The sequence below is a fragment of the Choloepus didactylus genome, chromosome 9, assembly GCF_015220235.1.
Source record: "Choloepus didactylus isolate mChoDid1 chromosome 9, mChoDid1.pri, whole genome shotgun sequence".
NCBI classification, from domain to species: Eukaryota; Metazoa; Chordata; class Mammalia; order Pilosa; family Megalonychidae; genus Choloepus; species Choloepus didactylus.
In genome coordinates, this window is record NC_051315.1 from 106,195,126 (window position 1) to 106,222,741 (window position 27,616).

The following is a 27,616-nucleotide window of genomic DNA, read 5'->3' on the forward strand; positions in this document are numbered from 1 at the left end:
AGAATGGTTAAAATAATGCCAAATTTAAAGCTGCGAATGAATAGTGGTGCCATTAACCATGGTCATGAATGCAGAAAGTGGAGCTGATTTGGGGGAGGGATTAAAAATGTGTTTAGTGTTTAGATAAGTGATGGCGCCTATAGAACATCCAGATAGAATTAGATAGGAGAAGCAAATATACAGTAGGGTAACCTTAAGCATGGATAAAAATATTATAGGAGAAGATATGGAATAAGAAAGGAAGAGGGCAGTTATAGCTTCCTGGCTTTGAAGCCTACTATAAAGCCACAGTAGTCAAAACAGTATGCTTTTGGCACAAAGATAGACATATTGATCAATGAAATTGAATTGAGAATTTGGAAATAGATCCCCAGATCTGTGGCCAACTGATTTTTGATAAGGCCCCCAAATCCACTGAACTCATTCACATCCAAGAGAATGAATGAGGGCCCCTACCTTACACCCTATACAAAAATTAACTCAAAGTGGTTCAAAGACCTCAATATAACAGACAGTACCATAAAACTCCTAGATGATAATGTTGGGAATCTTCTCCAAGACCCAGTATTAGGAGATCGCTTCATAGATGTTAAACCCAAATCACAAGCAATGAATGAAAAAATAAATGGGAACTCCTCAAAATCAAAAACCTCTGTACCTCAAAGGAATTTGTCAAAAAAGGTGAAGAAGCAGCCAACTCAATGGGAGACAATATTTGGAAACCATGTATTCTGAAAAGAGAGTGATATCTTGGATATATAAAAAATCCTAAAACTCCACAACAATAGTACAAACAGCCCAATTATGAAATGGGCAAAAGATATAAAAAGACATTTCTCTCAAGAGGAAATACAAATGGCTAAAAAACACATGAAAAAATGTTCATCTTCACTGGCTATTAGTAAATGCAAATCAAGACCACAATGAGATATCTCCTCACCCCAGTAAGAATGGCAGCCCCTAAACAAATAGAAAACTACAAATGCTGGAGAGGATATGAAGAAATTGGAACTCTTATTCATTTCTGGTGGGACTGTATAATGGTACAGCCACTCTGGAAGACAGTTTGGTGGTTCCTCAGGAAACTAGATATTGAGTTACCATATGATCTGGCAATTTCAATTCTCCGTATATACCCAGAATATCTGAAAGCAGTGAAACGAAAAGATATTTGCAAACTGATGTTTATAGCCGCATGTTCACGATTGCCAAGAGATGGAAACAATCCAAATGTTCTTCAGCAGATGAGTGGATAAACAAAATGTGGTGTATACATACAATGAATTACTATGCAGCAGTAAGTAGGAATGAGGTTGTGAAACCATACGAAAACATGGACAAATCTTGAAGACATAATGCTTAGTAAAATAAGCCAGATTCAAAAGGAGAGATATTGTATGTTAGCACTATGTGAGCTCTGTGAAAAATGTAAAATACGTCTTATAATGTATAATATAGGGGACCTAGAGGTATACAGAAGCTATGAAGGGGAAATGATAACCTAACATTTACAGATATGATAATGAGGGTGAACTTAATGGTATGGGAATGGTCAGGTGTGACTATGGGTCGTTAATGGAATTATAAGTATCAGTGATGCATTAAAGGTGAACATGTTCGTTAGTGGTTGTTTAAAGGCATGTAACCCACAGAGTAGTACCACAAACCTAAGTAAGTGTTAGCATGGTATAATTACAAGGTATGACACTGGTGCAGAGGGTTAACAACAGAGTGGTATATGGAAAAACTACCCAGAACATATTAAAGACTGTATTTAATAGGAATATCTTACAACACTACACTAACACTAGGGATGAATAATTAGCAGCTGATAAGAGCTGTGGGATAAATTATGTTATAATTGTTTAAAGTTGAGAGTTATGATGAGTGTACAACTAAGTGAAGATAATGTAAGAAACTGACCATTTCTCTTGGGATAGAATATATATTAAGTGAAATTAGGAACCCACTACTAATATATATATATATTTAGATGCTGGGGTGTTGGAATAGCTGGAATTTGGTAAATGACATGGTGGAACATTAACCTATGACATCTTTTGAAATTTGCTCTATAGCTACTTGAATTGTGCTTTGAAAGTCTTTACCTTTCTGTATATAACCTATATTTGCATAGTAAGGAAAGAGCTGAAAGTGTGGTACTGTAACCCATAACAATTGTTGGAATCGCCTATATAACTGCTTGTTGAGCTGTATATCAAAAGTTAACACCTTTCTGTATGTATGTTATATTTTACAATGATGGAAATAGGTGAAGTTTTGGAACTGTGACCCATGACATTCTTTGAAATTTGCTCTCTAACTACTTGTTAAATCATATTTTGAAAGTTATCACTGTTTTGTATATATGTTAATGTCCACAATAAAAAGGCATTAAAAAATAAAAAAAATAAAAAGCCAATGTAGCATGGGCACTCACCAACCAAAATGAATACTAGCTGTAGGGTTGGAGAAAGGCCTTGGAGGCCCAGGTATGTCTAGGATTACCTTGTTTAGTGCATGATGGTGTAGATGTGTGGTGATGGTGTAGTGGTCCCCAGAGTAGGGGCAGGGGTAGTGGGAGGTGAGGGAAGCATAGGGAAGGTGCTCAGGGTATCAGCTATTTACCAAGTAGCATGGCTATCTTTGAGAATTTTAACAACCAGCAAGGCCATACTGGTGCACTAGTGTTATATCAGCTCTGCATGTACGTCATTCTAATTCATGTAGTAGACTAGAGTAATACTACAACTTTTTAAATAAATCAGTGTCCAGTGATGCACACTGAGATTTTTAATTCCTAATATTACATGAAATACTGCAGATTAAAAAACAAAAACAGAAACTACAAGGACACATGAGTAAAAATAAATAAAAAAGAAACCTTATTCCTGTCATTTGTTGAACCTTTGTGAGGATATCCACAAGGCAAATTCCTAGCAGTGGAATTGCAAAGACAAGTTTTATTTTAATAGATATTTCCACTTTGCCCTTTGATGAGGTTAAATCAATTCACATTCTCTAAATATGAGAGCATATTTTTCCATATTTTGGACAAAACCTGGCATTAATGTATTGTCATATTTTATGATTTTTTTTCAATTCGTTAATTGAATGAGTGAAGGAATATTCCATTCTTATTTAGTCTTCATTTTCTAGTAAGTGAAAAGCCATTAGATTTGTTGCTTGGGTTTGAAGTAACAATTCTGAGTCTGTATTCAACTGTAAAATGAAGATACTATAAACTTCAAAGTGATTTTGTCTGGTTTATTATTCTAGATAAATTTTAGAATAATTTTATTAGGTTTTCCAATATTACATTGAAATTTTTATTTTAATAAAATTAAATATGAAAATCAATCTTCTTGAGAATTAGCATCTTTGCAATATCTAGTATGAGTCCTTAATGTATGTATATCACATCAGATTTTTCTTCATATATATCTGAACAAAGTGTACTTTGCTTTCTTTAGGCTCAGCCCATTTCTTGTTTGTGTTATACTAGGTATTTTATAACCAATTGTTGCTAGAGTTAGTGGAATATTTTTCTTTTATATCTTCTGTTCTCTTATTTACAAATGAAATTTACTAAATTTTATAGTTTGTGCTACATTTATAATAATATGGCTTCTTTACAGTTCCTTTATCCTTTTATCTTCATACACACATCCATTATCTATGTTTGTCTATCTATCTATCTATGTATCTATGTATCTATCTATCTATCTATCTATCTATGTATCCATCTAAGCATCACAATATCTGAATTGGATAATAATTTTTATCTCCTCTGTTTCAGTAGTTTTATTGCTTACTCCTGCATCTTAGCATTTTCTGCATATTTTTAGTCTGGCTTTTCTTGTTGCTGAGGCTTTAGTTTAATGCTTGTTTCCTTCATGAGACTATGAGTCCTTGGGGTAGAAGGACTGTATTCTACTTATATTTGTGGCCTGGTAAGTAACATAGCACCTGACACAGAGTAGACACTCAGGTGTTGAATCAGTACCTTACTGAATTGGTCTAGGTAATTCCTGTGGATCTTAGTTCAATGAAATGCAAAGAACAAGACAGAAAAACAGACCTCATTCAAATCTCATGTACACAGGCTTGGTCTCCCCTTGGGCACTGGAGAAACCTGGGCACTTGAGAGACTTATGTGGAAGGAGGCCAAATAGCTAGCTTGCTTTCCCCACAGGGACAGATACAGGGGATGCCTAACTGATACAGTACTAAAATGGAGAGAGGGACCCTTCGGGTCTTTCAGCCTTTGGTTATAAACAGCAAGACTATATTAAATCCTGACTGGTCAGTGAGGCAGAAAAGGTCAGTGGACTCCTTTTATCTTTGGTTCAGTAATAGCCAACATTTAATTGGATATGAAACTGAGACTTTGACAGGTAAGATCATACTAAAATCTAGTCTTCTGCTTCAAACAATATCCCAGGAGGGTATTAAACATGGAGCTTTGATTAAAACAGAATTATTTTAGAATAAATCAATAAAGTATGAAACAAGTTATAATGAATTTACCCATCAGTTGAAATTAACATGCACCACTAATTGCAACAATAAGAAAAGTAGCCACAGGAATAGCTAATGTTTATTAAGTATTTACTAGGTGCCAAGCATGTAATGAATGCTTTACAGAGATTATCTCGCTTTAATCCTTACAGCAGCCTATGAAACAGGTATGATTTTTTTTTTTGAATTTTACAGCTAGGGAAAATACGACTTAGAGAATTTGTGAAATAGTTTGTCCAGGTTCACACATCAGTATGTGGTGTAGCTGATTCACTAAAGAAAACCCTGGTTTTCAACCTTGGATGAAGTTTTAATAACAGGGATTCCTTTAAAATAAATACCAATGCCTAAGCTTAAACCTTGAATGTATTAGTTAATTGGTCTGAGGTGTTTTTTTGTTTTTTGTTTTTTAAGGCTTAGCTTTGACCTCCAAATGTACTTTGTCAATACAAAGAAATGGTAAGGTTTATGTAGCTTGAAAGAATAGTTTTAAGATTTATTTTACTACTTCTATCCTCTATGCAATATTCTCATTTATGCACCCCTCTTTTTCTTCACTGAGCCCGCCCATTTAATTGGCTATCGTCTGTGGAATGTTTCAGCATACAGGCTGGGTGACATAGAGGTCTTATGTGTTGCCTCTGCAAGTTCATCTGTGTTGAGATAGGATTACTGTTACTCAAGCTGTGCTGTTCTTGTTGCAAATCTTCTTTTAAATAGTTGTTCAGTTATTACTTTTTTCTGTGTTCTTCCCAGTTACACCGAATGAGCTGTAGGCTTAGTTAATTAGGTTTTATTCGATGCCTCATTTTATTGGTTTTATAAATATGATTGGCTTAAGAGTGTTTATAAAAGTTGCTGTAGACATTAAATTTATCCAGATATTTTCATGTTGTAAAAAAATTACATAAGACTATATTCTGGTCCACCTTACTATATTTTCCAACATAATACTCTACCCTTGCTCCATTCCCAAACCAAGCAGCATCATTAAAATGAAGAACCATCACACCAATAAAAATGGACAAAAGGCATAAATATTTAATTCATAAAAATGGAGTGCAATAAAGAGATAAACCTAAAAAGAATTAATTCTAATCTATTAATTTAAGAAATGCAAATTAAAACTCCTTGAAGCTTCAATGAAGTAGTTTTATCCATCAGTTGGCAACAATTTTCCCATAGACTTTTCCCCTTTTATATATTATATAATTTCCATGCTTATTATTTTTATTGTCCATGGTCTCCTCCTGTTAGAATGCATGTTCTACAAGGGAAAGAATTTTGTTTATTTTATTCAATGATATATTGTAAGAGCTGAAACCAGTGTTTGTCATGAAGTAGACGACAAATACGTCAAAAAATAATTGTTGAAAGGATGGATTATTTTAATATAATATATAATACAATATATGTGTATATGTGTGAGTTGGTGTGTGTGTGGTTTAGGTATATGGGTATGTATACATATCATTAATAAGGATGTGGTGAATTCCACACAATATTACTACTGGCAGGAGTATAAATTGGTACAACATTCCTAAAGAGCAATCCATCAAGAGATATTATGTTTTTTGGTTAAATATTTATTCTGTTTGAATTATCATTTATTCATATTTCTAGAACTGTGCATTAAATAAACAATCAGTAAAGTGTAGATTTCTTGACAGAAAACTCTGTTCATAGCACTGATAATATTAAGAGAAACAGCTGAATGTTTCAATAAACATGGCATTTAGATTTTTGTTTTTCCAGAATAGATTTAATGATGTAAAAACACAGTGATAGAATGTTAAGTGAAAAATGGAGGATGGATAATAGAGGATTATCCCAATTTTATAAAAAATGAGAAAGAGGGAACAAATTCAGTAATTACAACAGAGTTAATAGTAATATCGGAGTGATGAGAATAAGATTGATTTTACTTGCTTTTCTTTGTAAAATTTTGAAATGCATGAAATTTCTATACAAATATTTATTTGTTAATAAGAAACATTATCAATCATGATAATTGGCTTTATCATTTTCTAGCTCTGAGGAGAAATGAAGGAGTTTATTAGAATGTACCTCCATGAAGGAAAGACTTTTTTTCCCTTTGTTCATGATGGAGTCCCCATCTCTAGAATCATGTTTGGGATAAAGTAGCCCTTGTAAATATGTTTAGAATAAATCAGTGAATGCACAAAGCCTATGTTTCTAAAGGCAATTTTACAGAGTTAAGTGTTAGGCTATCAATTATTTCCTTTTCTTGTGGAGTGAAGCAATTAATCCCTCTATCATTATGTGTAGAGACTACTTTCTTATGGACTGAAAATGATCTTTGATCTCCAGTTAGGGTTTGCTTGGGGGTGAGGATAGTCAGGTAGATATGAATTCCAAGATATAGGAGATTGAAAATGGGTATGACCAAAATCTTTTAACTTCAGTAAGTGTCTTTAATTTAGCCCTCTATCCTCAGATTTAAAGATGAAAACAATAATTAATCAATTAAAAATATTATTGGTTACCAAATGAAAGTATTTATTGTCTGCCATTTATAGAAGACAAAAGGGGTATAAGAATAATCACAGACTTAGCTGGCATTACTTTTGGAGATGGAAAGCTTATTGAAAATGACAACTGATCAATAATATAATATACTGTGTGTTCTAGTTTGCTAATGCTGCCAGAATGCAAAAACACCAGAGATGGATTGGCTTTTATAAAAGGGGGTTTATTTGGTTACACAGTTACAGTCTTAAGGCCATAAAGTGTCCAAGGTAAGGCATCAGCAATTGGTTACCTTTACTGGAGGATGGCCAATGGTGTCTGGAAAACCTCTGTTAGCTGGGAAGGCACGTGGCTGGCGTCTGCTCCAAAGTTCTGGTTTCAAAATGGCATTCTCCCAGGACATTCCTCTCTAGGTTGCAGTTCCTCAAAAAATGTCACTCTTAGTTGCACTTGGGATATTTGTCCTCTCTCAGCTTCTCTGGAGCAAGAGTCTGCTTTCAATGGCCGTTTTCAAACTGTCTCTCATCTGCAGCTCCTGTGCTTTCTTCAAAGTGTCCCTCTTGGCTGTAGCACCTCTTCAAAACATTGCTCACAGCTGCACTGCGTTCCCTCTGCCTGTCAGCTCATTTATATGGCTCCACTGATCAAGGCCCACCCTGAATGGGTGGGGCCACGCCTCCATGGAAATATCTCATCAGAGTTATCTCCTACAGTTGGGTGGGGCGCATTTCCATGCAAATCTAATCAGCACCAAAATATCTGCCCCACAAGACTGCATCAAAGAATATGGCTTTTTCTGGGGGACATAATGCATTCAAACCAGCACACCGTGCTTCATTGGAATTCAAAAAGGCGATGTTTGCAATTATTTTTTAATAAATAGTGTGTGGCTTCAAATAATAATTGTTTACCCAGTTAGATTACACACACATTATCTAAAGTTTCTCTTTTTCACATATTTACTGAAAACTAAAATATGGAATGAATGACCTAAAGATGAGTCCTGGTGGAATAGTATAATAATGTTCATGTTGTATTTTGTATTAAATAGTACAGTGTCAATATGTACAATATTTAAATCTGAGCTTTTGCTTTATTTTTTTCTCTAGGATTCAGAATTTCCCACAGATATGCAACCAAATCCAAACCTGTATTTACGTAAAGAAGATCTTTGTCCATCAAAATTTGACTACAAGCTGAATAACATTTTTAGACTGCATGAACTTCCAGTGAGCTGGTAGGATTCTTGATGTTTTATTAATGCCTTTAAGATTTTATCATCATGTCTAAATTGTGGCAGTCTTGTAGCCATTCATGGTGGAAGTGGTTTGCTCTTACCTTGTTTCAAAATTGCTGCTCCTAACAGTGAAAGAATTTCTCATAGCCACTACAATAATCTTAAAACTAATTTGTTTAGGCACTTGGTGGCAGTACAGACCAAGTGCAATATTGTGCATATTTATTGTAGAGGTTAGATTGAAGTTCCAGCTTTAAATGATACATGAATCATTTTTGGAGAGGTTTGTAGAATTTATTTTAAAGATAGGATGTCTGCAACTATATATTTCATTTGTTTGTTTTACCCACAAATTTTTCAATATATGTTTTTTTCCCATTAAAAAAGTCCCCCTTTATATTTGTTTTGAAGACTACAAATTGGCAAACATTCCACACAACAGTTTAAAGTCAAAGCTTCTTTTATTATTACTTGGCATTTATTAAATATGTATTTTTTCAAGAATCATCATATTTACATTCACAGGAAATATATTGTAAATCTTGTAAAATTTAGAGTACCATTATTGCAATTTTTTGAGAAAAATATTTCTGAGGAAATCTGTATGTAATATAGTTCCATGTTATGTTAAGATTTTAATATGTGTCAGCTTTTGTTGATATTCATGGATACATCATTTTGATTATGGTTCAGGTAAGTAATATTATTTTCAGGCATTTTTTCATACAATCCCAAGTTTATGTCAACAATCTTCAAGAAATCTAAGAATTGTACAAAAATGTATGGCAAACTTTGTCTAATTGTTCTTGTTGTACTTAAGTTAATGAGGACTAATGTCTCAGAACGTCTCAGAATAGGATGACAGTCAATTCTAATAACTTGCATATATTTTACCTGTAGTGAGTTTTTTGTTTGTTTGTTTTTTTGCAAAATTTCCTTTGCTCTTGATGGCTGTATGTGTAATCTACTTTCTAAACCTTATTGGTTTGATTATTTCCTGGCTGCAAGAATATTGTCTATGGTATATTAATTTAGAACACGGTAAATGCAATCTTATCTGTCATGACCAAACTGGTAGGTTAATAAATTGAAAAAGTATGTTAATAAAGAGAACTGTAAAAATTATACCTTCATACCTTAAGTATTCCATTTCGGCTTAAACATGTGTATGCATATACATGTTAGTCTTCTGATGTAAAGCCATGGTTTTTTCTTTAAGATATCTGCTGACTGGAATTCTACACCATGTTCCTTGCGTAAGCTATACCAATAATGCATTATCTACAATTTCAATTTGATTGTTTTTTTCACTGAAGCGAGAACTTTAGAAACTTGTAAGACGATCTCTTCACCTTTCCATAGCATTAATTTAATTTTCATTGAAAGCAATTCTCTTTATCACACTCACATTTCATCACCTTAATTAATCTTTAATTACAATAGTAAACACAACTCTTTTGTGTTGTTAAAGGGGATTAAGGGAAAACTTCCATTAAATGAAAGTGTGAAGAAGAGGAAGAAGGAAACATTTAGTGCTAGTCAAAGACAGAATCAGGATCTCAGCTTGCTTTATTTTCAGCCTTTGGAGCTGCCCTGATGATTATTACTGCCAGCCAGAGAACAGTTTCTGTCACATTCTGCATTGGTTAGCCCATTAGAAGAGAAGGTTCTAGCATTGAATTAGGCAGTAAAAAAATGAGAAAGATAATCACTAATTTTCCAGAGTAACATACCTTAAAGGAAGATTAAGCTGTGATTTTGGGACAACTCATTGGGCCTCACTTTGCTGCCTTCATTTCTAATTTGTTTCAGTTTCTGCCTCTTTATACATCCATTACTTCTTTTCCTAGTGTTTATTTCTCTCCTACTTATTTCATTCTACTACTTTCTCTCTACCAAACCTTCACTAGCCATGATATAGACTTCAACTGTAAATTTTTAGTGTTTCTCAAATAGTGTCATATTCTCTATTTTTAGTTTTAAAAGCAGATCAACTGAACAGTTCCCCTCCCCACAAAGGCTTTGTACTTAAAAAAACCTTTAATAAATGCTTTTTGACTCAATTATGAATTTCTTTACGCAAAAAAGGCTTTGATAAGTAACTTGAATGTATTTGGGTTTGATAATCACTTATCAGTGGAAACAAAGTTCTTCAGATATGGTATATAGGATCCTTAACTCCATCATCATCATCATCATCATCATCTTCATTATTATGGTAATAAAAAGAATATCAATAATTTTGATTTACTAAACCTCTATTAATGCCAGCATTCAACTGCTTTATACGCACTATTTTTGACTGCTATTTCCATTAGGAATTGTTATTCCCATTTCATTAAAAAAAAAAAATAGAAATAAAAATGAAGTTCAGAGAGCTGAGAAAGAGAAAAAGAATTTTGTCAGGTCTGGTTAACTCAAAAGCAAACTAAAAAGTAGTGAATAAGCCACACATTATTTTAAAGAAAAACACTAAGGAAATAATTTCTACTGTATTAAAATGGGGCATACAGTTTTGCCCATAACATACAACTATGTGACCTATGTCTTGGTCCAAATTCCTCCTTTTTTTTTTCCTGAAAAGCAAGGTTTAAGATAGTTAAACTTAAATATAAAATAATTCATAAAATTGCAGCTAAGTACAGAATTCATTAATTATATGTTCTTCTATGGAAAATACAGATTCATCAAAATATATTTTTTTACTATATTTCTCTAACCAAGTCATAACAAAATAAATGCAAATTAAATTCCAGATAATTTTAAAATTCTGAATGTCTTACTAATTTGCACTTTCATAGAGTGCAATTTCTTAGGTTGAAGGACAGAAGAATTTTAAATCAGATTAGTTAAGAGAGTTTTTAAGCATATTGTTTTAGGTAGATATCTTTCTCCTACTCTTAAAGATGGTTCCAGTCAGCCTAAAAAATGTTCTCTAGGAACTTTCATTAGTTAAAAGAAAAAAAGTCCCTTTCTTGACTCTACAGCCCCCGTACTCATTTTCTTCACCACTCAGCTGCAGTCGACACACCTGTCCACTCTTGCCTTTTCTCTCCTAACACCCATTATTAGCATATCTTGGGTTCTGGTTTTCCTGTTGACATTCAGTCTCATCCCTCTCACTGTCTTCAGTAGCTTCTCGTCCTCTGCCAGACTTCTGGTTGTTATTTTGCCTCCAGGTTCAACCTCAGTGCTTCACCTTTTTATCTACACTTTCTCAGGTGGCTTCTTCCATTCTCAGGCTTTAAATGCTTTCTATATGCTGATGATTCATGGTGATATCTCTACCCTTAACTTCTCCCCTGAGCTTGAATATCTAATAAGCTTCTCCAAATTATTATGTCAAAAAAGAACTTTTTGTTTACCCCTAAAAAACCTGGGCTTCTCCAAACCTTCCCCATTTTAGCAAGAGCACCACTGTATGTAAATTTACTCAAGCCAAAAGCTTAGGAGTTATTTTGGTTCTTCACTCCCTCACCTCCAGTAACTTTGATAGATTTCTTCCTCCAGAATATGTTTTAAAATTTTCCACTTCTTTCTATCTGTCCTATGTTCATCTTGTGCTATTGCCAAAGCCTACTAATTCATCTACCCTATCTCACAACAATTTACTCATTTCACAATTATCAAACAGATCTTTTAAAAACATAATTCAGATAATAAGATTCCCTGCTATAAATGTAGTAATGTCTTCCCTGGTTTTAAAATAAAATCCAAATTTGTTGCTGTGGTCTACTGAATACTGCAAGTTGAGACTTCTGCCTACCTTGTTGCCCACATCCCCTCCGACACTCTCCAGCTCTGTCAGCTTATGATAACCTTCTTCCTATACTGCAATATGCCACACTTATTCTTGGCCCAAGGTCTTTACACTAGCTCTTTCCTCTACTTGCAGTGTAACTTCCTCAAATTTTGCATGTTATGGGAAGAGTTATGGGATTTTACTTACATAATAACAGGATCATTATGTTGTATGATGTCAGTGTTATATGACTGTAGTATAGGGATTAGGGTAGAAGTTGGCAGACCAGTTAGGGAACATTTCAGTAACCCACTTATAAGGATGTCCTTCCTGGGCTAGGGTGACAATTGTGGTATAGATGCTGATAAATGGTCAGATTTTTGTTATTTTTTGAAGGGAGAGTCAACAGGATTTTCTGATGGTCTAGATGTGGGGTAATTGAGAAGGGAGTTAAGAATGACTCCAAGGTTTTGGCCAGAGGAAATGAAGAATAGAGTGCCCATTAACTTGGATGGAGAAGACTAAGGGAGGGGCAGGTTTGGAATTTGGGGTTAAGCATGTTAAGTTTGGGAAGTCTATTAGTTTAATATCCAAGGGAACTTTGATGTGGGTGGGACCCCTTCGACTGCAGTAAACAAACTTCACAACTATAATGACATGCAGATAATACTTGGAATCATTACTTATAGGTAGTAGTCAGAATAATTTAAAACCCTTCGTATAATATAAAGACATATATTATATCTTTTGTTTTTTACTATTGAAGTATTAAGGTAAGCAGTTAGCCTCTATTAAATAATTATAATGTTATGCCATTAACTTTTTTTTTTTTTAATCTTCATTTTATTGAGATATATTCACATACCACGCAGTCATACAAAACAAATCGTACTTTCAATTGTTTACAGTACCATTACATAGTGGTACATTCATCACCCAAATCAATCCCTGGCACCTTCATTAGCACACACACAAAAATAACAAGAATAATAATTAGAGTGAAAAAGAGCAATTGGAGTAAAAAAGAATACTGGGTACCTTTGTCTGTTTGTTTCCTTCCCCTATTTTTCTACTCATCCATCCATAAACTAGACAAAGTGGAGTGTGGTCCTTATGGCTTTCCCAATCCCAATGTCACCCCTCATAAGCTACATTTTTATACAACTGTCTTCGAGATTCATGGGTTCTGGGTTGTAGTTTGATAGTTTCAGGTATCCACCACCAGCTACCCCAATTCTTTAGAACCTAAAAAGGGTTGTCTAAAGTGTGCATAAGAGTGCCCACCAGAGTGACCTCTCAGCTCCTTTTGGAATCTCTCTGCCACTGAAGCTTATTTCATTTCCTTTCACATCCCCCTTTTGGTCAAGAAGATGTTCTCCGTCCCACGATGCCAGGTCTACATTCCTCCCCGGGAGTCGTATTCCACGTTGCCAGGGAGATTCACTCCCCTGGGTGTCTGATCCCACGTAGGGGGGAGGGCAGTGATTTCACCTTTCAAGTTGGCTTAGCTAGAGAGACAGGGCCACATCTGAGCAACAAAGAGGCATTCGGGAGGAGGCTCTTAGGCACAACCGTAGGGAGGCCTAGCCTCTCCTTTTATGCCATTAACTTTTAAGAAGGGAAAGTACATGAAATTATAGTAAATGTAAACTGTATGTTTACAGTAAATGTAAGCATATATCTTTAATGAGGTATTTATCTTTTTCGGTGTGTTCCATGAATAAATACATCTAATTAGGAGATTGGATTTTCAATTTATTTCAGATTGTCTTTAGTGCTCTTGTATGTATCTTAAAGCAGCTGTCAGCTTCCAGAAGATGTTCCTACTTGTTTTTTTGGGTCAATTTACCACTGAAATTATGGAAAGGCCTTTTCATTGGTCACAGATGATGCATAAAGCATTTTCAATTCCAGTGTTTCATAGACTTAGAGAGAGAGACCAACAGTTGCCCTTCTGGTGGCTATAATTGTTTTTCATTGTGTTTTAATTATCTAGATTCATAGTAATAATCACAGTGACCTACAAGAAAGCATTGTTTTACATATTATAATTATATTGAGCAATTATATGTAGTGCCAACGGTGTACAAAAATCCCACCTATTAACTCAGCTTGGTAAAAAATGAAATTATGCTTGTTTCCTTTAGGACATTATTTCAATTTTTGAAAAAACAAGATATTTAGTTTTTGCGTAAAACTCTATGGAGTTATTATTATAATAAGACACGTATATATTTCCATGGAATGGCAATGTATTAATAAGATCCCAGTAAACATGGAAACCATCTCTCACTCTAGCTTCTTGCTGGAAGAACTTATAGAGTCTGGTAGGCCACAGTAAGAATTTTGGATTTTATTTTAAAAGAAAGACATTGCAATATTTAATATTTTAGGAAATATGGGTATTTCCTTAGTATCTACTCTGTAACAGAAAGGGAAATGGGAATTAAAAGCAACGGTTAATCTCTATAACACAAAATGTCAAGGAGGGAGGATGGTTTAGAACAAATACCACTATACTTCTTTTTCTCTCAAACTACATTATATTTACACACATATTCATAATTCACTTTAAATGAGAGGTGGCAAGAATTGATGGGGTACATGTAAAGGGTAGTTCCATCAATACATGCCATTACTTGGTGGGTTGCCCTCACCTAAACTTGCTAAGACCTTTTAAGTCCCCAGTAAAGTCAATACAGGTAGAATAGTATCCCAGAATTTATTTTTTTCCTGCTGTTCACAATTGTATGGTGTATGGATTATAAACACCAGTGCTTGAACTGTTGGGCTAAATAAATCTTAAACCAATTTATCTTTTTTTTGTATGGCCTTGACAGAGGTGACTCTGTCCTGTTTAGTTTTTTATTTTTAATTTTTGTATCAACAGTGTTTTTATAATCTAATATAAAATAATAATACTTTTTATTAGACTTATCCACCCAACATACATAATAATATATATACTCTGATTTCAACTTTAATTTAAAACTTTTGTTATTATCTGAAGGCAATAACTATTGACACAGAGTACCTCATAAAATAAGACATTTCAACTTGTATATCGTGTGGTCACCTCAAACCTAGCATGTCTCAAAGCCAACTCCCTCTTTCCACTGTTCCCTTCCCCATCACTCATACTGTCTTTCCCCATTTTGGTTAGCGTCATTATCATTCATATAATCACCTAAGATGATCTGTGAATTTTTCTTACGTCCTCCTTACCACTTACTTATCACATTCAGTCACATAAGTCTCTGTATTCTATATCCAAAATTCTCTGTTCACTCATTCACTTCTGCCAAAGTGCCTCATTATCTTTCACTTAGATTCCCTCGACAGCCTCCTACTGGTCTCTCTGCCTCCAGCTGTTCCTCTGACTCGAATTTATCCTCCCTGTTGCCATTGTAGTAATCTTTCTAAAATGAAGATTACTTAATCATTAATCTTAGATATGATATCTTATTTTTGCTTTAAAATCTTTGATTATTTCCCAAGCCCTCAAGACCCACTTGGCTGATCCCAATCTAGTCCCAACCTTTGTTTCTTGCCTTTACACCCATTATGCTCTTGACTCACTGAAAGATCCTGTCATGTGTTCACGTTGGCTCAGCTTCTTTTTAGCTAAAATGCACTTATTTTCCCCCTGCATTTGCAGATACTCAAGTTTCCTAAAGTGTATCCCTATCTCAAAACCAAACTTCCTTTTTGTTTTCTTATTACTAGGTACATAATATAGAGGATGCAAAGTATGAGTGTGCATAGAACAGATCATATTGAATTCCAATTATTTGTTTATGTGTCTGTGTTTCCAAACCCTGCAACAAGACCTCTTGAGGATAGAAATCATGTGATTTTCATAAGTATGAATAGTCCCTTTAAGATCGGAGGTGCCCAATATGTATTGAAGGAATGAGTGCCTGAGTTGAGTAAAACTACTGTTTGTGGTTGTCATTCTATAGCCAGATTTTTCAGAATGTGTTATCCACTTATGGTCTGGGTATCACCCAATGTCACATTGTCCTTTACAATTAATTTGGTATGAATGTCTAAATATTTCTGTAATCTGTGATCTATGTTCTAGATATTTAAATTATTTTTCCTACTCATAGGTATAGCCATAATTTGCCTACTTTGTGCAAACAGTGTAGCTATAAACACTACTGTCACAGTAACTAGAGTTACTTCTGACATGCACTCAAAGCCCCAGCTTCTCTTACATTCAGAAGTAAAAACGAGATCCCTTTATTATAACCTATCTTAGTTGCCTGAGTTTTTCAGTTTCTTTCTCTAACTTTTCTGTATCCTCAAAATTTACTCTCCCATTCTCATATATTCTTTGTTCTCTCAGTTTCCAGACATATGGTTTTCTAAGTCTTCCTGAAACTCTCCATGGATTCCTTCTTTTCTTTAACTGATTTGACCTTTTTGACTTGCTTCTGAATCCTGACAGCTGAGTAACCCTTAACCCTCATCTTGTTGACCTGGGACCTGGGCTTTCATTCCATCACTTCCTGGTTCTATTCCCCGCTAGTCAGTCTAACCTGATTTTCTTGGTAACTATATTCCATGTTGTTCTCCACTTGGGAAGCAAGGATACACCTGACAAACCGGAAGAATGCATTTATGGAGCTACTTAACAAAAAATGTAAATTTAGAATATTTTGGCTGTTCTGGAATGAATCCACAAGCTTGGGCTGAATTTATGGTTGACAAAGAATAGATGAGAAGGGAAATTTAGACCTTCCAGATACTTTTGGCCTATGAATGTAATAAGTACAGGACATGGGATGGTAAAATGGAGTCAATATCTCCACCCGTTTCCAAAAAGTTCACCTCTGAGGAGGAGAGACATTGATTTGGTCAAAGGCAAGGACACAATTGTTTCACATTGCTAAAATTTGGAGCTGTACATGGGAGGAGAAAAAGTGATATTGAATTGGAATAAACACTGTTTTCCCCTTGATTTCCTTTATTCTTTCAACAATTGTGTAATAAATGTCTACCATGTGCCAGACGCTTTCCTAAACACATTGGGAATAAAATGATAATCAAGAGAGAGAGAGAATTTTTTTTTTTCTGTGCTTCTTTTTATCATTGAAGTAGTGAGAACTGAAGAGCCAATTATTTAGTGTGGGCCTAGGGAAAAGAGAGGGAGGAGGACTGATGTTATGGCCTTAGGGTAAGGCTGGAGGGAACAGGGAAAATGCAGTCCAGCTGCTATAACTTGGAGTAGAGATTAAACAATTTGGATTTACCCAGAGTGTTCCTTCTGCATGTTTCCCTCAGAAGAAAGTAATGGGTGCCTAAGAAGGGAGTTAGTTTCATGTAGTTTCATGACAGCTCTCGCTCCTAATCGTATCAGTGCAAAGTCTGGAAAGCGGGAATTATGTTTAAACAGGGCATGTCAAGGAATAATGAGAAATATGATTTCTGATATAGAATGTAGGCTTGTCCTACACAAATACATGGATAATTTTAGGGAGGTATGGGAGACTTTTCCCACACGTAAAAAGATAACTATAAATTTCTGATCTCAATGTGGAATCCTAAACAGCCTTTCAAAGCTAACATGTGGTATCTGTGACGGTTCTTGCAGCTGCCATTGCCAATGTGCAGGTTTTGTAACTTTCATTTTATTATGTTGAATCAAGCCAATATCAAAGATTCCTCAAGGGGCATAAAAAAATGAATGATGAGTTAGGTATTACTTAGTTTGATTCATTAATAAAATTGAACATTTCTGAAGCTGATAATATTAACTAAATGAGAAATTGTGATCAGTGAATAAAAAGACTACACCCATTTTACATGAATGTTTAATGAAATTCAAACAGCCAACATATCATTACTTTTATTTCTAAATTTTTCTAGCTTTTCTTCCTAGTATTTTCTTCTGTAAAAGTATTGTCAAGGACCAAAAGAGAGATGCAAAATGAAATGAAATAAAGCTTCAGTGGCTGAGAGATTTCACATGGAGTCAAGAGGTCACTCTGGTGGACATTCTTATACACTATATAGATAATAACACTTTTTAGGTTTTAATGCATTGGAACAGCTAGAAGTAAATACCTGAAACTGCCAAACTCCAACCCAGTAGCCTTGACTCTTGAAGACGATTATATGACAATGTAGCTTACAAGAGGTGACAGTGCGATTGTGAAAACCCTGTAGATCGCACTCCCTTTATCCAGTATGTGGATGGATGAGTAGAAAAATGGGGACAAAACATAAATGAAAAAATAGGGTAGGATGGGGGGATGTTTGGGTGTTCTTTTTTTATTTTTATTTTTCATTCTGATTCTGGTTCTTTCTGGTGTAGGGAAAATGTTCAAAAATAGATTGGGGTGATGAATGCACAACTGTAGGATGGTACTGTGAACAGTTGATTGTACATCATGGATGATTGTATGGTATGTGAATATATCGCAATAAAACTGAATTAAAAAAAAAACTTAAAAAAAAAGGATTGTCAAGGAACTTGATTACTTATCCCACCTTATGTCCCTACCCTCTATACACCAGATGTTTCAGCAACAAGAACTCTCCAAAATTTAGTGGCTTAAACCACAAATATTAGATTATTTCTCACGATTCTGTGGTTTGACTGGGCTCAGACAGGTTGTTGTTCTCTTCTATGTGGCTCACTAAGGTCATTCATTCTACTGTACTCAGCTGATGGCTGGGCAGCTAAAGTCCAAGGAAATTTGCTGGCATGTTTGGAATCTAGATCTCCTCCTCTTCTACTCCCTCTTTTCTAGTGGTATCTCATTCTCTAGGACCTCTTCACATGGGTTTTCTTTTCATCTTTGTCTCCATCTCTCTCTTGTGTTCTCTCTTTTTCTCTCCATCAGGATTGCCTAGATTGCCCTACAGCATGGCAGCTGGCTTCCAAAGGTTAGGAAGCAGAAGTTGCTACTCCTCTAAGTGTCTGGTCCTGTAAGGGACCAAAATGGAGCTTCTTATTTTATTCTTTTGTTCACAGCAAGTCATAAGGCCAGTCTAGATGCAAGGGGAGGGAAATGGGCACTTCTTGATGGTGGAGTCGCTTGTACATAAAATGAGGGCAGGAATTGATAGTGGCCATTTTTGGAAGCTCTCTATCCCACCAATCATACTGAACTTAATGAGCTATTTTCAATTCCTGAGCACATTATCCTTGGTCCTGCTTTCAAGCTTTGAACAGTCTATTCCACTGTTTGCAACACTTAATGTTGGTAGTTGACACATCCTCGAAGAAGCCCTCCCTGATCCAACATAGTTGTGTGACCTCCACCTCCCATGTGATCCCACAGAGTGGTAGTCATTTTTCTATCATATCGTATATTGCTATTACCTACTTAACATCTGATTATCTGAATCTTCTACTGGTTATAAGCATCTTTGGGGGAAACGACCAGGCCTTCTTCACCATAGCATCCTTAAGCATATTATAGCTTGTGACACATAGTTGACACTTGAAACAGTTGTTGAATGAATGAGCTAATTTCTAGGGAAAGGAGAGTTTGCAGGTTTTCTATCCAGGTCACATGCATGAGAGATGGGTCAAATATGGGTTTTTAAGGAGTCTTCTGATAGAGATATGAATTAAACAGTTTATCAACGTAGATTTTTTTTCCTATTAACACTCCCTGTTTCATGAAATTTTAGTATCAGTGATATACCATGTATCCTATATGTCTGTTTATGTACTGCAGCCATTTGGAGGGCCACAACTTATTATATTTTATAATGTATTTTGCCTCTCTTCCTCCCCAAGAACCAAATTTTGCCTTCTTGGAGGACATTCTTGCCCTCATTAAGGATACATAAGTTAGGCATTTTGAGTGTTGATTCCTTCAAAAAGAAGACTGGGGTTTTGCTTTTTGGCTATATTCACTATGTACCTTGCAGTCTTGTTTTCACAGTGTTTCCTTTTAGGTTCCTTCAGTATAATTATAAAAATGTCATATTGACATATTACCTTAGAATGCACTGAAAAGTTACCTTTTGAAGAATGTTTGACAGAGAAGCAACTGCTCCCATTGCCCCGTATAACCCTATCTCCCCTTCAGGTATGATTGTGCCCATAAGGCAGCCTAAATGTTTTAAGGTGAGATTGACTTTTCATTTTAGGGAAACCTTCATGAAAAGACTGAGGGCCCATTCATGGATGCCATAGGAAATACTGAAGGGAAACCTGGGGAACAAAGTATTCCAACTTACCCTGTATGTGTGAGATTTTCTCTTCATCTAATGCTACTCTTAAAATATAAATCTTAAAATATGAACAATTTTGTGACAAGAAATAAGGGGAAATTGGAAAATGGGAAGTGAAATAATAAAGTCAAGAATTTTAAGAGATTAAATCTTTTAAAAATATGGTAATAGAAGCATAAAAGCATCTTTAAAGTTTACAAAAGGAAAAAAAAAGAATGTAAACAAAAATGAGAGGTATTAAAATGAAAGAAATCAATAATATATAGGCCTGAAAGTAGGAGCCAGCAAATGAAAGACTTAAACTAGAGGATTAGAAATAAGAATGGCTTTCAATGTAAAAATTACATTGAAGACAATTACAGGTATTTTTTTTATATGCCAGATAAACAACAGAAATATATCTTAGAAGAAGATAAAGAAGATCAGGTAGAAATAGGGAGGCTAAAGATAAAAGAAATACATAGTGAACCAATTGAAGTTGAAGAAAGGAGTAATTTAAAACAACTAGCAAATATCAAAGCAATTGGTAACACTAAAATGACAAGCTCCTGGGTTAGAAAATTGCATGTATCTGTAATGATATAAGAAAACAAGACAGAAAAATGGGAAAAGAGGGAGGGGTGTAAAAACTCTGAGCTATGGGCTAGCAAGGTTGAATCCTGCTAAATGACCCTTTGCCATTTCTCAAGATGCACATTTCTGTAAAAGCCTCTGAGCAAAGTCATTTTACTCTCACGCTGACCTTGTATCTCACCTGTCTGTGAGACACAGCCTTGCCCATGTTGTCAAGAAATTCTGGTCTTTTGGAAGTCTCCATGGCCAAGTGCCCACTTCCTTGCAATATTTGCCCTCAGACAAACCAAAATAAACACTTATTCCCATTCAAGAAATAGCATTTAGTATTGGCATACATTCAAAATATCATATATATCATTGGCATTTCAGTATTCATTACCATTTATAGGAGCAAATGTATTGTATAAACATAGTAGGTCTTTCTATTTGACAACTGTAACCTTTAATTTCACCTAGTCTGTACAAATTATACATAATGGAGACTTAGATTGGAGAATGTTGTTTTAGACATGGATAAAAGGATCAATCTCAAATGTACAATGTCAAAACTACTAGTTGCAGTTGAAATGAAATTTATGTGTGAACATATTTTCTTTACGTAGTTACAGGTTTTTATTGTTTTCTGTTGATTTTTTTAATTTTTAATTTTTAATTTTTAAAAGTATTTGAGAATACTGAATAAAATTCAGCTGTACTGTATCCTGGTAGTATCACTCTGAAAAACTTCTCTACCATACAAATATGTTTTATTGGCCCTGTATTTTGAAAGGTTGTTTAGTTATGATACTGGTATCGACAATATTGATTTGTCAACAATATTGTAAAATACAAAGCAGTGTGTATTTGATGAGGGGGGTGATAATGACAGTTTATAATTAAAGGAGAAATTACTAATTGTTACATAACACATGCAATCTTTGACAACTTTGTGAGTTTAGATATAATGATGTGTAATTAGGTATATTATATTTTTCCAAAATGGAAATACTTTTATTATTTTGTATATTTTAAGAATAATACATTCTCTACTTTGCAAAACAGGTAAACACTATTACTTTTTAGAAAAGAATGCTTTTACAAATCCCTACTACTACCACTGTACACACAATTAGAATCATATTATATAGAATGATCTGAAACCTGATTTAAGCAATTAAGACATTGTGGATATCCTTCCATGTTAACTATCCTATCCTTGTTTAAATATCTAATTAATAGTTATATAATAATTCATTTAATCTCTTTTTATAAGCAACATATCTATGATTATACTTTTTCATAGATATTTGTATACTTATATGCTTAATTTGAATTTCTTATTCTTAATAACATTTTTGCATTTTTTTGCTATTTGTATTAGCTCTTTATGCATGTTTGATTACTTATAGAATTAAATTACAATATATTTTTATGAATTTTCCTTTACTACTCATTCTTAATTTAAACAACCAAGGACACTAGGGAAAAACCTGTAAATTATAAAAAACAGAATTCAGAAACACCTTTTTTTTTTTAGCTATAACTGATGTATTTATTTTCTTCATTCATTAGAAGAATACATATTGGAATAAAAAGTGAAATATTCAATCTTTATAAAATATATGTACATCATATAAATAGCATAATTCTTTGATATAATATAAAAGGTTTAAATCCTTCCACTTAATAAATTGTATCCTAAGTGTATGAAAATTATATTGTCTTAAACTTAAGTAAAAATCCATTGCACCCTAGCTAACTTCCTCTGCCTTTTTCACATTTGGATGCATTGATCTTTGTGCAACGTCACTCAAGCCAATATTGATTTGAAACACACCCTACCCTCTCACCACCTCAGCTCCTCAAGCATTGGGGCTTATTAAATAGCTTTTCTGGTGGCCATTTTGGAGACCATCTAACTACATGAGCCCTGCTGAAATCTTAGACTTCTACCAGTATAAGCTTTATGTTAAGTGTGACAAAAACTACAATGTAAATTGGGTAACAGATGCAAGGGAATTATTAGATCAAGTAACTGAAAGGATCAGAGGTAAGCATAGTTCCAGATCAAGCTTGATTCACTCTTTTAAAGATATCACTGAGGGCCTGATTTCACTGTGGTGTTTTTGTTTTGTTTTTGTTCTTTTTGTATCAGCATTATCCTCAGATTCCAAGCTCTCTTTTTTGGTAGCAAAAGGGCTACAGCAGTTCCAGACTTCATATACTCTCATAGCCCCACCAAGGGAAAGCTACATGGTCCTTTTTTCCATACGTCTCAAAGGAAGACTGGATAGTTCTCTTTCCTGCAAGTTTAAACAAATGCCTCCATATAATTCATTAAATGATTAGATTAAGTGCCATCCCAGAACTGAACACTGGGACCAGGGAGAATGACAACTGTACTGACTTGAGACAATCAAGAACTACCCTAGGAGTGGGCATAGTTTTATTCTGCATGGCTGATAATAGAAAGTGGGCAGAGGTTCCCTAAAAAGAAGTCTGGGTGTTCTTACCTTAGAGAAAAGGATGCTAAACTAATGCCAACTACACTAAACAAAATTCTGTCCCTGCTACACTTACCCGACAATCAGTTAGTGCTAGCTACTTTCTTGTTCCCCTGATTATAGTATATCCTCCTGTGCTCCACCTGGTATCTTTGGGTTTTGCTGTTAATTATTTTGAAGATCCTTTTCTTGTTGTATTTAGCATTGTGTAGTAGAAAGAAACTTACCATCAGAGTAAAGCATTCGGCCATTTATTTGGCAACATTTATCAAATGTGCCCAGCACATAGCACATTCTGCTATGTACTGGACAGGCCAAGCAAAAACAAACAAACAAAATCACTTCTCAGGATGGTTGTAGGGATTAAAATAAATGATCTACGTAATAATGCATCGCATGATTTTCCTGGAGCATGGTATGTGCTCAGCGTATGTTGGTTTGTTCTTTTTGCCTATTTGGAATTCCAGTCCTCTTCTTCTGCTGTGTCTTCTATTCCTCTGGCCAGTAGTACTCCATCTCAGAGTGGAATACCCTCAGAAACAGGGCCTCTATTACCTAGCAATGTATCTTTAAGATATTCTTGACTGGACTTTTAAGTATTGCTACACCAATTCAAACTCATCTTTGATTTCTGGTGCTGTATGGAGATTGGGTTAACTTCGTGGACGACATGATTTGCTCTCCCAAATGAACCTCTGCAGCTGCTTCCTAGCTACTCAGGATCTAACCTGTGTGCTTCTAGAAGGCAGGTCTATTTTCGGCTCTAACCATTCTCTAGCCCTTCATTTTTCTCTAGGTAAGCTGCCATGAGTCAATAGTAAATAGTAAGAGATGACAGTTATAGAGAATAGATTATGTATTTGGGAGGAGCAAAATCTTCAGGTAAAATAGATGATTTACTCTTGAAGTTTGCTAAATGGAAATAATATCCATCATATTGTGCACTTAAATTTTGCATAGTTTAAATGAGAAGTAAGAGTAACAATTAGAAGTCCCACAATTTTCAGATTTGGAAAATATGTATAGTTAATTAAATCATTTAGGGTCTTCTTGAGCTATCATTCAGCATTTTTGATAGTGGTAGTTTGAAAGAAATTGGTTCTAAAAGCAAATTTTTGATTTAAGAAAATAAATGTTAGATTTTTCTATTGCATAATTATTCTGATTTTTTTTCTCTTTAATAATGAAGCACTTCAGAAAGAATTGTCCCTGCTTAAAATTGTCTTTATATTGTGATAAGTTTTTTCTCTGGCCTTTCTTATGCTTGATATAACAATGCTTTCTAGCATTATATTTTAAATTTAAATTTTTCTACTATCAAGTTTAAATTATTCCAGTGATATTTCTTACCTTTCAGAATTGCATATTGTATTCTCTTTAGTGTCTTATGTTTATTCTATTCTTATCCTTGGTAGAAATGATGAAGTAATAGGTCAGGGTTGTGTAAAATGGGGGAACTCATCTCTAAATAGTAAAAGATAAAAGCATAGTAGTACAGTTTTTAAAATTTATTTCATACTAAAACATTTGTACTCACAATGCTTTGATTCTAAGCGTTATCTTTATGAGGCCTAGCAAAACATTATAGATGTGTAAATTTTTACCCATGTGGAGAAAAATGAAAAATATTCTTGTTATTGAGAAGTGTAGATTATATTTTACATGAATTAGCTAAAATGGCCACAGTCACACTTATCAACATATCGTGATCATACTTAGAGTATATTACTGCAATGGTGAAACAATTTTTTTAACAGCAGTGCAAAGTCAATGATACATAGAAATGCATATAAAAGGGAAATAAGCCAATTTAACCAACACACTAGACTTTTGGAAAAGATGGTACAGTAAATTTACTGATTCTGTTCCAAATATGTAGTATGGTAATTGAAATTAAAGAGAGCCAGGGAGAGAGAGGCAGGGGCAGGGGCAGAGGAGAGGGGAGAGGGAGAGGGAGAGGGGATTCAAAACAAGGTAAACATCATCCCTCAAATTATATCCCAAGAATAAGTTGTTCTTTGAGCTCAAGCAACCTAGCAAGTCATACGAGGGAACTGATTTATGTATAATTACCGTTATCCCCGCCTGCTGAACAGGACATGGAGAACCCTCTCCATGGATGTTTTAGGGGTTCAGTGGGACCAGAAACTTTTTAATCTCCATTGCCTTTAAAGGAGCTAGCAGCACTCAGCCCTGGTCTTTATAATTATCGCTGCACTTCCCACTGTGGCTTGAAATAACCTCATCCTGCTACTGGTAATTCCCAATATCCTCAGCTTTCTTCTCGTCTGTCTCTATTAATTGCACCAGCAGGATAGTTCTTTAGGGCCCTCATAGTGCTCCTGAAACTTCTGAGTTCTCTAGGGTCCTCTTAGTGCTCCTGAGTTTGATTAATTGAGTCTGGTTGTAATACCTTCACCTATCTCTTGTTTAAGCTATCACTGGTTTAATCCAGCGATTCCATGACCCTTTTCTCCACTATCATGTATGTATGTTTTATTTTGTAAGATTTATTACTTAACAGCCTGTCATTTTGTCCTTGACTTTCTGTTTTGTAACGAGTTAATCATACATATTTTCTATTTTTCTCTATGCTCTATACTTCCAAAGACTCATTCCAAAGCTTATGACAGGGTCATACACCACCTGACTCATTCTCAACCTTCAATCAATGCTCTATTTTGAGGATAGGAACTACATGCTCTCCAAAAGTCTTCTTTATATCTCTGCATCCTGTATATTTCATTTCTATATATGTCCTTAGGCAATTTGAGGTTCATGGACTTACACAATGAGAGTTTATTTTTCACTCAAATCTGGCCAATGAGAATTTTTCTCTCTGGATAGCTTTTCTGGGCATCTCTTCTCTAAGTGCTAACTCAGGGAATCTCAGGGATTTAGGATCTTTGTATTTTTGTAACACCAGTATCTTCATCATGTGACCATAAAGGTTCTAAGAAGTGGAGAAAGAGAGTATCAGATCTCTCTGTGGGTTTTATAGTCAGCCCTGGGAGTATTATGCATCAGCAGAACTTAGTCACATGGTATTGAGCTAATTTCAGGGAGAGTGGGCAATATGTGCTCAGATTAATGAGCACACAGTAGAGCCTCTGTCACATCATCTTTCTGTTTTTATCCTCAGCCTGGTTCCCATCATGTTTTTGAGGTGTTTGCAGAAGCAAATGTTATGTCCAGTGGGAAAACGGAGCAAAATCTCTCTTTCTGTGTGTTTCATTAGATCAGCTTTGGCAAGAAAGTAAATTGCTGCATGAAGGAGGGTTGAATACCTGGACAAAATCAGAATTCTGTAAGAAAGGAGGAAGCAGTGAATGAGTGCCAGACAAGTAGTCAACTGTGAATATGACAGAGAGCCAGAGCAGAATGGTATCAGAAAACCCAAGGGAGAAGATAGTTTAAAAAAGATGGAGTAGACAATCTTTTGTAAAGAGATCAAGTAAGATGAGGAGTATAATGATGGTTGATTTGGGCAATTGGATGGTACTTGATAAATTGAATATAAGTAGTTCAAAAGAAATCATAAGATTATTCCCCACATTATGGTTTGTTGAGAAGTACATGAGAGCTGAGGAAATGGAGCCATGGTATTTCTTCATAATGCTACCCTCAATGCAGTCAATTTCATTTCCTCAAGAAATGTTTCACTGTGTATGATAGTTTAGGCTAAATAAAATGAGCACTGAACTGTAAAGATAACATAAAAATATTAAAATTTTATTTCAATTGTTCTAGTTTGCTGATGCTGTCAGAATGCAAAACACCAGAAATGGATTGGCTTTTATAAAAGGAGGTTTGTTTGGTTACACAGTTACAGTCTTAAGACCATAAAGTGTCCAAGATAATGCATCAACAATCTGGTACCTTCACTGGAGGATGGCCAATGGTGTCCAGAAAACCTCTGTTAGCTGGGAAGGCATGTAGCTGGCATCTGCTCTGGAGTTCTCCTTTCAAAATGGCCTTCTCCGAGGACGTTTCCCTCTAGGCTTCAGCTCCTCAAAAGTGTCACTCTTAGTTGCTCTTGCTCTTGAGAGGTTTGTCCTCTCTTAGCTTCTCTGGAGTAAAAGTCTGCTTTCAAAGGCCATCTCCAAAATGTCTCTGTAAGCTGAAGCTCTGCTCTCAGTTCCAGGGCGTTCTTCAAAGTGTCCCTCTTGGGTGTAGCTCCTTTTCAAAATGTCACTCTCAGTTGCTCTTCAAAATGTCACTCACAGCTGCACTGACTTCCTTCTGTTTGTCAGGTCATTTATATGGCTCCAATGATTTAATTTAGACCCACCCTGGATGGTGTAACACCTCTGTGGAAATTATCCAATCAGAGTCATCACCCACAGTTGGGTGGGGTGCATTTCCATG

The 27,616-nt window shown here is 35.0% G+C and overlaps 1 protein-coding gene across 5 annotated transcripts in view; it reads left to right on the forward strand.

Moving 5' to 3' along the window:
- SPAG16 (sperm associated antigen 16) overlaps positions 1-27,616 on the forward strand; it is a 1,128,509-nt gene that overhangs the window by 165,951 nt on the left and 934,942 nt on the right. For all 5 annotated transcript variants that reach the window (XM_037849695.1, XM_037849693.1, XM_037849694.1 and 2 more), the window contains exon 10: positions 8,121-8,248. In XM_037849695.1, coding sequence (XP_037705623.1) covers positions 8,121-8,248 — 128 coding nt within the window. The remainder of the gene's footprint in view (positions 1-8,120; positions 8,249-27,616) is intronic.